The sequence below is a fragment of the Phlebotomus argentipes genome, unplaced genomic scaffold (genome assembly GCF_947086385.1).
Source record: "Phlebotomus argentipes unplaced genomic scaffold, Phlebotomus argentipes genome assembly scaffold_4, whole genome shotgun sequence".
In the NCBI taxonomy this organism is placed as follows: Eukaryota; Metazoa; Arthropoda; class Insecta; order Diptera; family Psychodidae; genus Phlebotomus; species Phlebotomus argentipes.
In genome coordinates, this window is record NW_026776174.1 from 2202857 (window position 1) to 2219836 (window position 16980).

General features: G+C 39.6%; 2 protein-coding genes across 2 annotated transcripts; both read right to left on the reverse strand.

The window, feature by feature from the left end:
- Positions 1 to 1414: 1414 nt before the first annotated feature.
- Positions 1415 to 6673, reverse strand: LOC132257867 (uncharacterized). The gene is made up of 3 exons (XM_059754911.1): positions 6540 to 6673; positions 1822 to 2239; positions 1415 to 1753 (listed from the first exon to the last, which is right to left on the reverse strand). Exons 1-3 carry the CDS (start codon positions 6671 to 6673, stop codon positions 1415 to 1417), a joined length of 891 nt encoding a protein of 296 aa, XP_059610894.1.
- A 1767-nt stretch (positions 6674 to 8440) lies between these two features.
- LOC132257808 (uncharacterized) lies at positions 8441 to 9295 on the reverse strand. The gene has a single exon (XM_059754845.1). It carries the CDS (start codon positions 9293 to 9295, stop codon positions 8441 to 8443), a length of 855 nt encoding a protein of 284 aa, XP_059610828.1.
- Between the last annotated feature and the right edge of the window lie 7685 nt (positions 9296 to 16980).

A 16980-nucleotide genomic window follows, 5' to 3' on the forward strand; every position in this document is an offset into this window, starting at 1 on the left:
GATGGAGATCACGGAGAGTCACTCATGAGTTGCTAATGGATGAAAGTGAGGTGCTCTCTATGATTTTTTTCGACTGGCTCAATAGACGGCGAAAAGAAAATATTGTAATAATGGGTGGAAGAGGTTGAGGTGAGGTAAAAAGAAAAAAAAATCAGCAATCTCCTCAGCGGAGACCCATAATTTATTCCCTCTTTCCCTTTCTCACACTTATGCCTCTTTTCACCTGGCAAAGCCACAATGGCACAAGATCAGAGAAATATCACAGTCATGAATGAAATAAATGACCATCCCATTGCGGATGTTGCCTCCAAGGTACGTTTTTCCCCGCCAAAAATACACATCTGTAGAAATGCTTCAGAGCTCGTCACGAACTCTCCATCCGTCTTTATTTGCTCGGCGTCCGACGGAAAAATGGCGACTTATGGCGCGAAAAAAATTATAATTCATGAAAAAACTTTCTACACGCACTTCAGTGGTGCAATGGGTCAAGTTGGCTCACCGTGATCTTGAAATCATTACCGAATCTCCCACTCAAATGCGCCTACATTCAGGCGCACCGCTATTGCGCTTGTTTTGTGAATGAGTCTCTCCGTCTCAGCTCAACCGTGAGATAGACGAGTGCTGGTTTTCTTCAAAGGAAATCCGCGTGCAAAAAGACATAGGCAAGAGAGAAAAAAAAATGGAGACAGCTGAAATGATTATAATAGCTAATTAAAGCGCGATCATTTGATTTTAGTTTCCGGAGGACGGAAATCAAATGGTGTGATGGTGAAAGAGAGATAAAAAATGTGCCAAATTTGAATATTTATATGAGATGGAATTTGAGAAGAAATTCACCCATTTGACTGATCCCCTATTGAACATGAGTGGCACGCAATGCCACACTTTTCAGAGTCCAATTGCTCTCCACCCTCCGCGATCATGATTTCTATTTTGCCACGATCACCGGCGGCGGTGGCTAAAGAAGCATAACATTGAGGAAGAAAACCACTAATGCTCGTGATTATTGGATTAATACATTTGGGGCACCCAGAGAGAGAAGCTGGACTAATTAAATTCAATTACTCTTGTATTTGGTTTATGAAAGAATAATTACAGCAATTTCTTTTCTTTTCACAATACAAAAAAAACAACCATATAAGTTAATTTTCACCTTTAGCGATATACAAAAACAAATAAATAAATTTCTTATACAAAATCACTCTCATTTTCTAAGGTATTCACATGTTTTCTTTTTTCTCGCTTTTTTTCAACTAATTTATAAGATTTTGGTATGATTTTCTCTTAAGAATAGGTAATTCTTTTTGGTTGATTATGCCTCGTCGTGGTTTTGCAGAGATGATGTTTTTTTCATTAATTTTTAATTGGTAAGGTCTCAATGAAACGGGAGGTTCTGAAAGGGAGGGAACTAGGCTTACTGGTGGTTGGGCATCTGGGCATTGTACGCCTGTTCGTGTGAGTCAAGGTTGCGTCCCCATCCGGAGCCACCGTGACCGCCCGAGACGACAACTTCGTGGGATCCCTCGTGATGGCCGGCACTGCTGGACACCAGCTTCTTGATGCCAATGATGGAGGCCAGAACCAGGGCGAGTTTCGAGACAATCAGGGCTTTGCCGGCGAGCAGGGCGAGGGCTCCATATGCCAGGGGAACCATGCTTCCAGCCAGGATGACAGGGATCATGACCCAGCTGTTCTTCTTCTGCTTAGCGCGTCCTTCCGCTCGGTCGATCTCATCAGACTCTGGGAATTTAACCTGCACCAAGGGAGAAGAGAGTCAAGTTTAGATTTTGATTCGGATGCACAAGCTTTCTTGGGACTCACCTGAAGTGTGTGAGTGTTGAAGAAGCTGACAATCTTGGAGAAGATCATCTTGTTAAGGGCAGTTTGCTTGTCACTTAGTGATCGTGGCAAGGACTCTTCGATTTCCTCCGTGGACTTGGCAGGAGTCTCATCAACTGCGGCCGCATCCTGTCGCACCAGCTTGATATCATCGCCAATGGACACATTCCCGACAGACCTGCTGGCGCGATCGAGTGACGTGAGCAACTTGATCTTGAGACACACCGTCAAGTCCGTCGTTGAACACTCTTGGTATGTTCTGTAAATGTATCGCAGGTCGTTGAAGACCGACGAGCCGACCAGTGATCGTGCTTTATCCTCCATCGTGACTGAGTTCTTGGATGTTGGGGCACTTCTGGCCAGCACCAGTGTGACAGAGCACAGAACCAATAGACACTTGCTGAACATTGTAATGATTTAAATATTTATTAAAAGCTAAAATGGAACTAGACTCTTTGGAAAAAAGTATTGCACCGATAACAGATAAACTTCTGCTTCTGGGGTAAACTCCTAATGCCAACTTAAGAGTCGATGTGATACACAATGAGTACTGCAGAACACTGATACGGTGCAATTAGTAATTTCATGTTTTATACCAGATGCCACAGTTTGTTGCAATTGAATGCAATTATGCATCCGATATATTCCCACCTCTTCCACCTACAACGGCCGTTGCGGCTGTATTGGTGTTGATGAGTGCAATGCGAAGATAAATATGCAAGAGGCTTGAAAAAAAGTGGTTAAATGAAATGGATGTAGTGTAGTAGGAATATCGTTCTATTCTAATACCTCGCGGGCGCATCGTGATTTCTTTTTTCAAAACATCACTCTCCGTCTCTCTCCATGATCACCCTCTTGTAGCATAAATTCATATCATAAGGCCACCCAACAGTAGATCACTGTGTCTACCACGTGTTTGTTATCGTCTCAGCACTCATAGAAAAATATGGGTGTGGAAACACTTTTATTGAAATTACCAATTTCTAACTAACCGCGATAAAATAACGAATGATTTTTGTATTTGATGAAGAAGTTATGAAATGTTTCTTCACAGTGTTACGAAAGGTACAGATTGACTTCAGAGAGAAACTAAACTTGACCCTAAAAAATTACATAAATATGTTTTAAACCTCTTCAAGAGGAACAGACAAATAACTACGTGAATCTGGAAAACAAAGTCTTTTCACGATTCCCTTGGGTTTGCACTCCGAACTTGACCATGATTTGTTGAATTGACTTCGTGGGCTGTGTTGATTTTGTTGATTCAACTAACTAGTGCAGCAGGTGAGGAGGATGCTAGTTGGCAATAAATTCAGTCGTGTTTTCCACATGTGTGTTTCGAAGCCTCCTCTGGTATGTTGGCGCTTCAGCAAAATGTTGTGCTTCGTTTTGGTCTAATTGCCCTTAATCGTCTTCATGCTCTTGTGTGTATGGAGCTCATCATGCAATCCGCCTGTAAGTACACAGACTCCCCCCGCGATCGGCTCCAATGCAAATGCGTTTACAAGAAATAATATTTGTGGCATCTCCCATAGATATACAGTTTGCTCCAAAAATTGGAGTCCGTTTCGTGCATGGGGAATTTCATTTAGCACTGCTTCACTTGCTCTCATCTCACCCAAAGGCATACCCGCACTTTTACGAGTGAAATCCCATCTGCTGTCTGCTTTTTTGCCAACAATTTTGCTAATGCGATAGAGATCTCTAAAACGCTCAAAATCATGGAAAGAAAAAAAATCTTACTCTCTGGGAGGTGTTTCATATCACACGGATGTGAGATTTATGTTCAAAAGGAAAAGTTTTCACCTCACATCTTATCTATTCAAGCTCTCATAATTGTAGTTAATACTTCTTTCTCACTCTCTTCCCCTCTGTCAACATTGAAAGCCCATGCCAAATGGCCTTTTCTTATGGGAAACCCATTAATCAATTATATGCAACATATCTCTTCTGAGCCATCATCCCATTCAGTGCTGTGCCAAGCAAGAGACAGAGACGGAGTAGAGAATGAGTAAAGCACCTGCTAATTTCAATATTTTCCACTCTTAGGAGCACTTGTGTGGTTCACACTAATTAAAATCAACAATAAAGTGCATACGATTATACCTTTCTAATGATTCTCTCAGGTGATATTCTCTCGCAGACAATTTCATGGGCGTTTCATCTGAAACGATTCCAAATCCATACATCTCAAGAATAATTGCACTTTTTCGAGTGAAAGAGAAAAAATAGGAAAAACTGTGTGATAAAACATTCAGTAAACACGAAGAGAAATGAGAAGTGACAATTGGATTTCTTGCGAGACATTTTAAATGCCATTTCCTTACTTCGCTTTCAGTCTACGTGACAAATTAAGTCAATTTGCAAGTTATGTGAGAGTTATTTGCTCGATTGTGGGTGAGAACTATACTGTCATATCTATATTTTAGCCATCTCGAAATCACTTCATTATGTATTTGAAATGAAACAGCAATGGTGCAAATTATTTTAAATTAATTTGCACTTGATAATTGTCGAGTGTTGGCTTTCAAAATTAGTTTACTTACTCAATAAACACTGTGTAATTTACTTATATTCATTCAAAGTAATGAGTACAAATTTATATAAATTTATTTTTTTAATAAGTATTAGAAGATCCCTTGTTGATAATTCAAAAATCATATGCAAATAGTACAAAAATAATCATCTCCTATTTAAGCACTATTTCATTCTCTTACAGATAAGCAATTACGAACAATTAGCAAAATCAATTACTTTGTAGAAGCTCCGCATTTCTATCGCAGTTACTTTTTCTCCGCTAAGAAAGCAAACACTTGCAAATCAGCATGAAAACAATATCACTACATAGAAGAAATAATTACTTTTATGTTAATTCTTTCCCCAACTTGTCTTATGCAAAAACCAACGGCACATGTTGTGGCCAATGTACTTTATTGGCGTGAGAGAACTTTTTCCTCTCATTTCTTTTTGCCTGCAGCAATTCAATTTCCATTGAAAACTTTTTCTTGAGATCTCTATTAAATCTGCGCGAGATTTGCAAGCTTCGCCCAAGATATTGCAGAGCTTCTCGCGAAAGTGAAATGCGCGCCACGAAAGAGCCTAAAACTATACAGACTGCGCAATCTCGATCGTAATCTTGATTGATGTTTTATTCACCGCTAACGATTGTTATAGTCTTGGTATTATCAAAAGTTTTCTCTTAAGTTTTTCGCTTCCACCGCCAAAGACAACCGAGAAATCCGTTTGGTTGGCGATGAAAAAAAAGCTCTTTAGTCGGTTAATCGAAGAAAAAAGCTATATGTATATAAGAGAGATGTTAAATTTATTGGCTCATCTGCGATAAGATGATATCTAAATTTAAATTGGATGTTCACTTTGTCCGACAGAGATGCAAATAAAAATTCTTTCATCAAAGTCGCGCAGCTTCTTAACAGTATACTCGATGCTCGAGCAATTTATTGCAAATAAAAGAACCGAAATATCTGTCGTATTAACCCAATTAGGGGGAGCTACAAGAGCTGAATAATCATTAGATTGAGCCGCAGAGGAAGCTTTCGACGTGCACCACCTGCAATCACTGCCTTTGTCTGCAAAATTGTCTCACGGGAAAGTGTAGTCTATGACTAAAGTGGACGAGATAGGAAGTTTTCTTCCGCAGCATATTTGCAAGTGCCATGTAATTAAATCAACTTTCTGTTGTGAACTGTGGCAGAGCCAGCGCGAAACTATGGTTAATTCTTCGTGCATCAGTGTCAAGATCAAGGGGAAAATTAGCCGAGTCTTTTTCACCACGGTGGCTATTGCTTCAATAGCCCATGTTGATGCAGAGACATGATGGAATTGCAGATGAAGAATGTGGTACAAAATATTCATTACGATGCTGCGAGTGTTTTTCTTCAATTGTTTATCGTCTTCTCTGCCGGATGATGATGAGGAACTAAACGACGGCAAAAACAATGCTGTGTGAATTTGTCAAGTGATTGTCGCTTTTTGTCGCTATTACCCACTCACCATTATCTTAATCATTGTCACGAACATGACTCCGGAGGCCAAACAAAGTTTATCTCAAACGTAGAAAATATAATTTCGCATCAAAGATTGGGAGAAATTAAGCGTTTGTGTGAAAGAAGGATATTGAAAAATAACGGTGGAAAATGTTCAATTAAATTATTCTTTTTCAGTTTATTTGACTTTTTTTCTAATGCCAAGAAGTGTGAGAGAAATCTCTTAAAAATTCCCAACAAACACTGGAAATGAGAAAATAAGGAGAAATTTTGCCTGGACAAGTAAAATAGTTTGCGTGGGTGCAAGACTGCGGTATTTCGGTTAACGCAAAGATCGTCGGATTATGACCTTGCTTTTACGATTTGTACTTGGTGGAGACAAGCCATAAAATGTAATTGAAATTGAATGCTGATGAATTGGCGTTGTGTGCTCGGAATGGCGTTGAAAGCAGTGAAGATCTAGGGAATAAATTTCCATTTGTCAGGCTGTGTGATAAATAAAACTTGCGGAGTGACATCGCGAAAGGGTATTTGAGAATTGAAGACCAATTGAGGAGAGCTCGTAAGGTTAGAATGGTGAGAAACTGGGTAGAAGGTTGCTTCCTAGGCGGTAAGAGGTGCAATTTTCGCGAAAGTTACCAAGAGTGTGTGGTCAAAAGTTGCTCCTCCAAGTCGCGACGCTCTCGCTGGACCTACTTGGCAGGTTGCAGTGGCCCAGTTGTATAATAGATTAATTTTATGATGATTTCTTGTGCTGGAGTGCCATTCGTCTCCTCACCACCGTGCCACAAATGACTGCTAATGAGATAGAAAGACACTCCAGCATTCATCTTTCTCTTTCACCAAATTGATGTGGCCCAAAATTCAAGCGGATTCATGACCCAAATTATTTTATGAAAAAAAAGAAGAACATGCGATAAAAAATTGATATTTGCAATGTTCAACATTTTTTCCATCAAGTCGCGCGGCCCGTGAGAATATCGTAAGATTGGATTGGATGAAAGAACACGCGAGATCAGTAAAAATTTCACAAAATGTCTTTTGTTTCCTTCCTTCTTTATTATGTATATCAAAATACAATAAAAGACGCTTCTCGGTTGATGGAAAAAGATACATTTAATGTAATGAACTACTGTTGAAAGACAGAGATTTTTGGTCGGCATATAATTGTAGCACGTCGAACAGGGGCTTCTGAAGATGGTTTTTGCGTTTTGTGTGTCGATGGTATGCACGTGAAGAGAATAAAGAATGTATGGATGAGAGATAAATGATAAAATCCAGGTGAAGAAGAAAGATTGTGAGAGAGAGAAATTGCTAGAAAGGTGTCTCTAACAGCAACAATAAATTTCTATGGCAAGTTAATGGCGCAATTTGAGGCAGCTGAAGTACAAGAGTGCAAATATTCACGGCGATAAATGAACAGTCAATCCACCGATGGGACAGACAAATAAAACAGAGCAAATATGTTAAGGCATTTTATAAGAAGAATGCAAGTTGTTTATATACAATTTTATAGAGAAGGTGAAGTTGTAAATATTACAAGAGTTAATTTGTTTTATTCGTTTTCATTCACTTTAATTCTTACTATTTATGAGGTGTATAGAGCTCACATAGAAAATTTGTGAAAAAATAGTCGTAGATTTGCTAGAGAAGTAAAAAATAATAAGATAATTATATATAACAGAGACAGTCGAGGTAAGTCTTATAAAATTACTTTAAAAATAGAGACAGAATTAAAGTAATAGTTAAAATAGCTTAATACTTTCACATTAGATGTGCTTCATTTTGTTTGTCGTTTTTTTGGAAGTTGAAGGTGAGATTGAAAGTAGATAGGAAGTCGTCATCTTTGCACTACTTGAGATAGTTACAGAAAATAGTTAAGATAGAGTGACAATTTGGCTCCTTTCTGACACATTTCTCATAACACAAAATGTTGTTAAAGTTAGAGGAAGAGAGAAAATAAGATCTTGTACATCTCACTTGAAAGACTATACAATAAGCTTATGTTCTAAGGAAGGAATGAAGGAATCCAATATAAGGATTTTACAATGCATTCTATCTTTTACCAAAGGATTACTTTCATTTGTTGATAGAAGTTCTTCTTGTTCATTTGTCGTTTGTAACAATTTTTCTTCGTCATGTTCGTCATTTTGCATATTACAGCATATTAAATAAATAAATTAAGTGTTACGAACCTAACAAACACTATTTGCCAAGGTACAGCAATGTTGCACCTTTGGCGTACAAAGCCCCGAGCATTTGCGGTACTGAGTCTAGAAGAAGAATAGCTAATAAAAATATTCTCAATAATTAAATAACAACATTAAATATATCTTCATCTTGAGATGTGTTGTATAAATATTCTACTCTTTTTCATTGTTTTTTTTCATCTTTTTTCAGAGAGATTGCTTGAAAAGAAAAAAATAAATAGGAAGACATAGGATAGTGTGGACCTACGAAAGAGAGATAGAAAGTTGGTGATGCGCTCTTCTCTAAGTCAAATTAGAGAAAAACTCGTCGTCCACCACTCGTCGAGTGGGTGACTTTGGCCTAAGAGAGTCGTGCGAAAGTGGGTCAGCGATGGTCCGAGGTGGGCCTTAAGGCTTCTGCGCGGCGTAGGCCAAGTCCTGGGCATCCACTGAGCGTCCCCAGCCGCCACCGTGTCCGGATCCACCGTATCCGCCGCCGAGGTCACCGCCGCCGAAGCCGGAGCCCACGAAGGCGTCGCCGTGGCTGGATGAGTGGCTGGAGGAGTGGTGAGGGTGGGCAACGACCTCGTACGTGACGTGCTTCTCGTGCGACAGGAGCTTCTTGAGGCCGATGATGGCGGACAGCACCAGGGCGATCTTGCCGACGAGCAGGGCCTTGCCGGCGATCAGGGCGATCGCGCCGAGCAGGAGGGGCAGGAGAGCGGCGGCCTTGAGGGCCACAGCCAGGAGGAGGGGTCCCAGGATCTTCGCGGCCTTCTTCTTCTTGCCACGGCTCTCGCCAGCGGCGCTGGTCTCTTCCTCGCCGAACAGATTGTCGGACACGTCCTCCAGGGCGCGACCAGTGGACGCAACGGCGTTCACCACGTCGGATCCCTTGAGGTCGACCTTGATGGTGTGGGTGTGCAGGAAGTGCTGCAGACGGCTCCACACGAGGGACTCGACGGACTCATCGCCAGCAATGCTTCGTGGAGCACCCTCGTACTCAGCTCCGGGCGTCTTCACGATTGTGACACCCTCGGTGAGTGGGAACACGTTCTTTTGCATCACAACTTTGTCAACAAAATTGAACAGCTTGTACTTTACACATGACACTGAGTCCTTGTTAATGCAGTCGTGGTAAATGCCATCGAGGAGGTCGTTGTCTGTGCTCACGGCGTTCCTGGAGTGGCCCCGCGTCTCCTCGGCCGGAAGTGCCGTCACCACTGCCACAACACACAAAATTCCAATAACTAACTTCGCCATTTGCGGGGGAGGATTGCTATCTCGTGGCGGATAATGAGTCGAACAAGAAAGGTGCGAAATTTAGTGAAACAACCCTCGGTCCAAGCACAATCACTCCGTGGTGTTACTCTCAACTGGCGTCGAATAGATGCAAGGATGATATGATACCGTTTGCAGAACGTACGGCCAATTTATATGATACCTCTTTCGAATGATTCCCCACCAGAGAGAGTCCACAATTCTGCTCTTTTACCTCTTAAGCGGTGCATATACTTGAGTGTTGGTGACTTCCCAATGGGTCGGTCTCCCCGTGTTAGGCTCGGGTCTCTCTCTCCAGCGCTGGCTCTCACCGTGTCTTTTCTTTCCCTCTTTCACTTTGTGCCACTCGCGAGCATTGGTAGCAGCCGACTTGGAGCACCGTCATCATCATCGCTGGTCGTCAATGAAGATGATCACTCGAGAGAACAGTCTCAGCTCTCTCGGGTCGTTTTTGCTCCTCCACCTGCCCACCAATCCGCGTTGGACAGTCATTAATAATTTTTCCAATGACGATCGAAGCTCATGGCGTTAGGAGATAAGTATCGCCGCGTGAAAGACAGCGAGATAAAAGAATGGACCGCCAGTGTAAAAAATAGAAATGAGAGTAGAGAAATGTCCGCGACTTTCAGTCCTCCCGTTAATCAATGGTCTCCAGCGAGCCCCACATACAATGCAGGCATTTGCTACAATTATTTCATTCGCGTCTCATTACGGAGAAGGAGACCACCACGAGAATTCTTTTATCAGCGACACCGTGAGCGTGTGTTGGGCGACCCTGTGCGAAAGTATTCATGAGAATAATGAGTGGGGAAATGCTGATGGTATACAATCTAAATAGCTCCATGAGGCTCTCATTCTTCTCCGCGTGATTCTCCCATCTGCCCCACCTCCCGCCACGCGGACTCTATCTGGCACAGTTCCTCAGAGTTCAAAGAGACCATTCTCCGCGGCGGGTGGGGAAGCAGCCACCCTCCCAATGATCACTTGTGCTTTTTCGCGGGTCTGCCAAGTGCTCTGGCAATTAGACAAAATGAAAGTGTTATATTACTAAAGCGAGTGATTGAGATGTGAATGAAATAAACTCTCTCTCATTCACCTTATTTGCTTAGTGGGACTTTTTATGCATGCCCAAATTAGCATCTGCCCAGAGACGCTCATGGCAGTGGTGTGGAAATGCTTAAAAGCGTCATCAATTGTGGTAAATACCATTGTGTTATAAATTACTTTAAAGGATAATCAGAATTGCTGATAAATGAATTTACAAAAAGCTAAAAATAACCCGGAATGAAATTATTAAAACTACATTTTTGTTTCCCTCACTTTCTTCGTTCAATTAAAAATTGAATTTTTTAGCTTCATAAAAATAAACCACAAACTTGAGATGAAGAGGAAGAGTATGTAATCAATTATTGTTACAATTCAAACATTACAGATTACTCCTTACATCTCAAGTCCTGCGGTTTTCACACTGCTTATGATTAGTTGGATCTATTATTGGTTTTATAAACACTAATTGGAAAAAAACGAGTCTAGTCATTTGATGGCTGAGTAAGTAGCATTATAATTAACTGGAATTATTTACACCAACGTCGTCATGTAACGAACCAACGCTGTTGTGCAGAAAAGGAGGAGTGAATGGTTGTCTGGTCGCTGAATCACTTTCGTGAAAAGACACTCCAATAGATGATCTATTGAAGAAGGTGTTTATCATTTTTTTCCCCAGCAACTTCACCAATTATTACACTGACACTAATTTCCCAAATTATGGACCTCTTTATCCAGAGTGCGTGCGTGCGAGAGAGAGAGAGACGGACGCAAAGAGTCTGTGTGATTTGAAAGAGAGAGGAAAAAAGTGAAATCGTCAGGATCATATGCATATACAAATTGGTGATCCGCGTCTCTCGGTCATTAGATCGCCACTCTCGAGTGATATTCACTGCCAATGTCTCGCGGCTGCGGCTTTAGTGCGGGTGATGGGTCATTAAGGTGTCGAAGGCGATGATATATCAATGATTTACTCTCTCTGTTGCACACATCTTGCGGCGGCCACTTTGGCAGGTTGACCGACATTCGGAATCATATTATTTTGCATACCAATGCAGTGGAATACACGGCAATTTGCAATTCCGCCTTTTGCAAGTGAACGCGACAGAGAAAGATATTGACTGACCAGGAACCACCGGTCGCGGTGACCGTCGATGAACCAGAAACTCGTTGTTTTTGCCACATCCGTTCTCACGCGGATCTCGTGGTGGAATGATGTGCACGCCAGAGTGAGAGAGAGTGTGCAACATTGCGAGTGGGGGACTTTCCTCAATGAATGCACGCGTGAAAAGCTCCTCGGCGCGTGTGTCACAAGTCCTGTCTTTCCCTCATAACTGCAACTCACCAGATCGAGGTTGTTTTCCAGCTGGCAAACAACGGACAGACACCCGAGGAGACAACGTGGTGCCAGTTCAATGAATTTAATTTACCTTGGAAATAACACGCGTCTGAGGTGTTTTCTTTCCCGTTTGTGCGTACGGAAAAAGCCATGAGGCAAGAACCAGCCTGAGAGCCAATTCATTCTGTCTGGCGAGAATATCTCGCATGGAATCTGAAAATTTGCGCAGATTTCACACATTCTACACTATTGCTGGCCCAGATTAATGCAACGCAATGCTCCCAATCACACATTCCCCATGCTGGTTATATGGCCAAAAGACCGAGCTATTTCATGCTAAAGCCAGGAATTCACACATTCAGAAATCACTCCATTTCTCTTATTGCCATTCCTGTAGTTTCTTATTCTTCTCCCATTGTATCTGTTCAACGGATTTTACTCATTGTCTAGAAATTGTTCAAGAAATCTCTGAAGTAGAGTTATTTTCTCTGTTTTCATCAAACGGCATCGATGCAGTGAAAAAGAATTCTAAAGTAATGCAGTTGAGTGTCTTTTTTATGCTTTTGCATTGCGAGATAAATATAGCCATTTTGTGTGAAGACACTTGTTAAATTGATTATGTAAAAAAAGAGATTTATGATTGTATAGTGCATATCAGTTTAATTCGAACGACTGCACAACAATCAACAGAGTCTTCATTAGGACTATAGTATTTTCAAAAATTACAAATATTGATAATATTCTTAATCATTGCAAACATTAAGAATATTTTATGTATCTCAATGCTTTCCATGAGATGTAAATGATTCTACAAATCTCCTGGGCAGTGTAATCCACTTTGAAAGCCATCAATGTCAAGCTGTGGAACTTTCAATCAGGTAAAAACCTTAGCAGAGTGGAATAATATAGCCAATGTTCTGCTACACTGGCAGTATAACATAAATTATTCGCCTATTTTAACTTATTTACTAAACTAAATTATGCGGAAAATTGATTTGACATCGTGATGCGTCAATAATGTCTTCGTTTAGTGCGTTAACTATTATTTGTAATTTCTCCATTTATTTTTCCTTTCTGTTTTTATTACTTTTATTGTTGGGTGGAGACATGAAAAAAAAATTTGCATGGAAAAAATTGAGAGACGAGATAGAATTTCTTACATGGGAAATTGAAAGTGCTTCGACCTACATTTCGTTATATGTTCAATTAGTCTTTTCTTGCGGAGGCAGCATTATGATGGGGAGTTTGATGACTTTTTCCACCGTCTTGCATGGGAATCACAGATTTATTGACAACTTAATTGACCCCCTTGACTCGCCGCTCAGGCTCATTTGTCAGTGAGAATTTACACTTAAAGATGTTGTAAATTTTTGTGAAATTAAGGAACTATGGTGTTCATACATTAATAATTTTCATTGGGCCAGCGTGAGTCAGCCAGATTACATGAAAATTAATATTTCATGTGAAATTTATGCGAAACTTTGGAGAAATTCAGATCACATCTTGGACCTATTCCATCAAAGAAATCACTCCATAAAACCATAATGAGATGGGTAAGATGGTAGATTTACCAGTATTTTAATTTAAAATGTGAAATTTTAACGATGGTCGAATTCACTGTTATGTGAAGAGATAAAGCGTATTTGTGTGTCTTTTTGCTGCCACAATCTGTTCCAAATACCCATCTTCATTCATTCAAACTTGGCTGGATGCTGTTGTTGAGATGTAGACAACAAAAAATCGGACAGCATTTTGACTATGTAACACTTTCAACTGGCAAAATTGGTGTGAGAATTTTAACGGATTGTTTCAAATCTCGGTGAAAAGTCTCTCTATGTAGCGCCAATCAAGACCATGCGAGAGAAAGAGAGAAATTCTTGGAGAAAATGATGCAGTTTCCACGAATATGAAGGTTAAGGCAGCAAAAAAGAGCATCAATTTCCGCTGTTGAAAGCCATTTGATATCATTTCCGCTCAACGTGCCAATGAAATACTCATCCTTGTCACTAATTATATATTTACTATATATATATTCCTATAATCACTCTTTTTCACAACCATGCACAATCGGATGAAATTGATATCCGGCAGTTTTTTACCTCTAAACAAATTTCTCGATCGCATCTTTTGATCTCGCACAGTTGAAGAAGACTCTCTATTGCGAGGCTTTTTTCTGTGATCGCGCCTATAAGGCGAGAATCGCAGCTTGAAAGCTCACTTAGCTCTTGCGATCTCTCTTCAGCGGACGGAAGATTAATTCGCAGCTTTATTTAATTAATTTCCACTGTAATTTCTGTTTGTATTTTCACTTGTTTTTTCGAGTGCGCACTTGAGATGTTTCACCTAATTCCTCTCATGTTTCTTTTGACGATATTTCACGCTGAACCACAAAAGAGTCAAGAAGATTGTGAACCCGGACAATATCTCGCCGCAAGTGGTAACTTTTTACCTCATTCTTAATTTTCATGCTAGTTTTTCTCATGTCCTCACGTCAAAATAAGTTTCTTCACAAGAGTAGCAAATTATCTTGTCAGTCATGACAAATTTTATTCATTTCTGTAATGGTTTTGGCGATAAATAGAAAAAAAAAATCAATTTGAGAAGAAAGAAGAAGTGTGTTGAAAAGTTCAAATGATCTTTAGCCTGAAGGAAATTATTAACCCGTCTGTCACACAGTACTGGTGAATATTCATATTAAACTCTTACACATAAGTGGAAAGTAATGCAATGTAAAAACATTTGAACATCTTCAAACTGGGATTTCCGCTTTCCGTTATAATTTGAAATATAAACATTCCCATTTCTCACTGGATTTTGAAGAAAGTTCAAATTCTCAGAGAGTCTTGAATATTCTGCGAAGCAAAAAAAATATTGCCTGGTTTCTGAACACTGTTTTGTACATGTTTTCATTTTAAATTGCATGTTTTTTTTTATGATGAAGCGACATGCATGTTTACACTTTATGTTGTTTACTGTTTCAGAATGAATGGCAAGAGATGTCCCAAATTCCGCTGAAATTTCTGTTCTTTTCGCCTGGCAAACCTCTTCAGATGATCACAAATTGTTTGCTAATTTCGTATTCAATAGAAAACGAAAGCATGATTTTCATCATGCATGAAGAACGTCTCTTCAGCACGAAAACATTCTTTAGCAACAGCATATTTTTGAGCCTTTCCTTCGTGACCTTATTTCTGAATTTAGTCCATTCTAATGTATATTTCCCCTCCTTTGTGTGATCTTCTCATTTTGTTGCCATTATCACGTTTTTAGCGTGATTGCAGGTGTTGAATCTGGGAAGAGGAATATTATGTTTTTTCTTTCACTTCATGCATTTGCGATAAAACATTGTACAGTTTGTATGATCCATCACGTTGAATAATTCACTGGAGCAATTTGTATTCAAATGGCAGCATTTAATTTGTAGATCAAACCAAATTAATGCGGACTTCTGCGCACGTGAACAAATTTCTATGAATATCCACGAACAGGGGAAACACGATCGGCGCATCAAGTGGGAGGGAAAAATTAATTTTCACTGATAAAATGTCGATAGTCGTTAGAAATTCAACCAGAAAATCGTAACAGCATCCGCTACTGCTTTAATTAGGATTTAGAAATTGATTTATATGAAAAATTTCTCAAGTGTCGCATTCGCTGCTGAAGAAGCCAATAAAGTCGCCGAGGGGCCCTTATTTTAATTTTAATTTCTGCTCTAAGCCCATCTGAAGCAATTCCAGTTCTATTTGGTTCCTCTTTCTGCTCTTCTGCATCAAGATAATGCGATTTTGGTTGAATCATAATTTAATATCATTAGTCAAATGCACACTTTCGTGCTCCAGATTGTGCAGATAAAAGCCCCTTGAGGATCGTGCCGGCAAACTTGTTGCCTGGCTCTCTCTTTCTACCATCTGATGCGTTTTCACACAATTTCCGTGATATTTTTTCACATCGCTGCACGACACTCCGGTTTCGACGCTGAAAAGTGCATTGGAGAAGCTCGATTGTGATCAACCACCTTCGATGTCTCGCTGAGAAGTGGCCAAACAGGGGGCCAAATGGGGGTCAGCAATTCAGCTCACTGAATTGCAAGATGATGTTGACCCAATCGTCCAGTTTATCGAAAAATAATATCCCACTTTGCATATAACTCTTCTCTTTCTCTTTGACGCCAGAAAGGAAATCCCGTTTCATGGATTTGACCTAAACCAGCGAAATTGTTGCTAAATAATGGAAGTAAGTCATCGAAACGAGAGTGGGTAAAGACGATCGAAGAATAACTGCAACTGCCTTTTAAAATTTTCCCTACATCTTCACAATTTATATCGGCCGAAGTGAGAACATCTTTTTGGGCTGAAAGAAATTTCACAAGATGAAGAAGACAACGCGCAGAGATAATTTATTTATCCAAAATGATCTCAAAGACGTGTAACAAATTTAAAGAAACATTCTTTTATTCAATTCGTTCAGATGTGAAATAGATAGCCAAAAAACAAACTTCTTATTCATTTCATTAACATTTTTTACATCTTCTTTCTCCCAATTTTTGTCTTGAGAGAAAATAATACAAATTTCTTTTGATTTTAAGGTCAATGCTTTAGAAAAGAGAAAAAAAATTAAGAGGAAATTTAGTATACAAAAGTTACGAAGTAATAAGAGTTGAAATAGTGTAGACAGAAGATTGCACAATATTTTAAAAATAAAAACAAACACATATTAGGTAGATAGAACACTAGAGGGTGATAGACACTACGAGAAGTCAAAAGGTAAAAGATATAGTTTGGAAGAATGTAAAAACAATGTTATAGACTAGATTAGAAATTATCTTTCATCATTGATCTCATATAATGTTTCCATAGAAATTTTTGCTTTCTGTACTCTGTGACACTGTAATTTTCTAACTTTACACACTGTAGAATTAAGAAAAAAATTACTTGTTCTTACATCTTTCGGCATTATGAAATAATTGTTACTCAATAGATTGCTTGTAAATTATGAGACTAGTTATTTATATACAAAGAGTTTTTCAACTGTTTTCATCTTATGCAAATAAACAAATAAATAGTGTTAACACCGGGTTTTTAGGCAGAGACGCAAATTGCTTCTGGAGTGATTCACTGCGTCTCCCCATTTGTTGGTCCCAACTTTCTTTGCGCTAAAACTACGGGCCTCCTTCTCGTCTCTCTCGTTCATTGTTGGCATCTTGTCGAGGTTTAATGCAATTATCGATAATAAATAAATAAATAAATTACTTATGTAGGTTTTAGGTGTGTGACAAAGAGACATT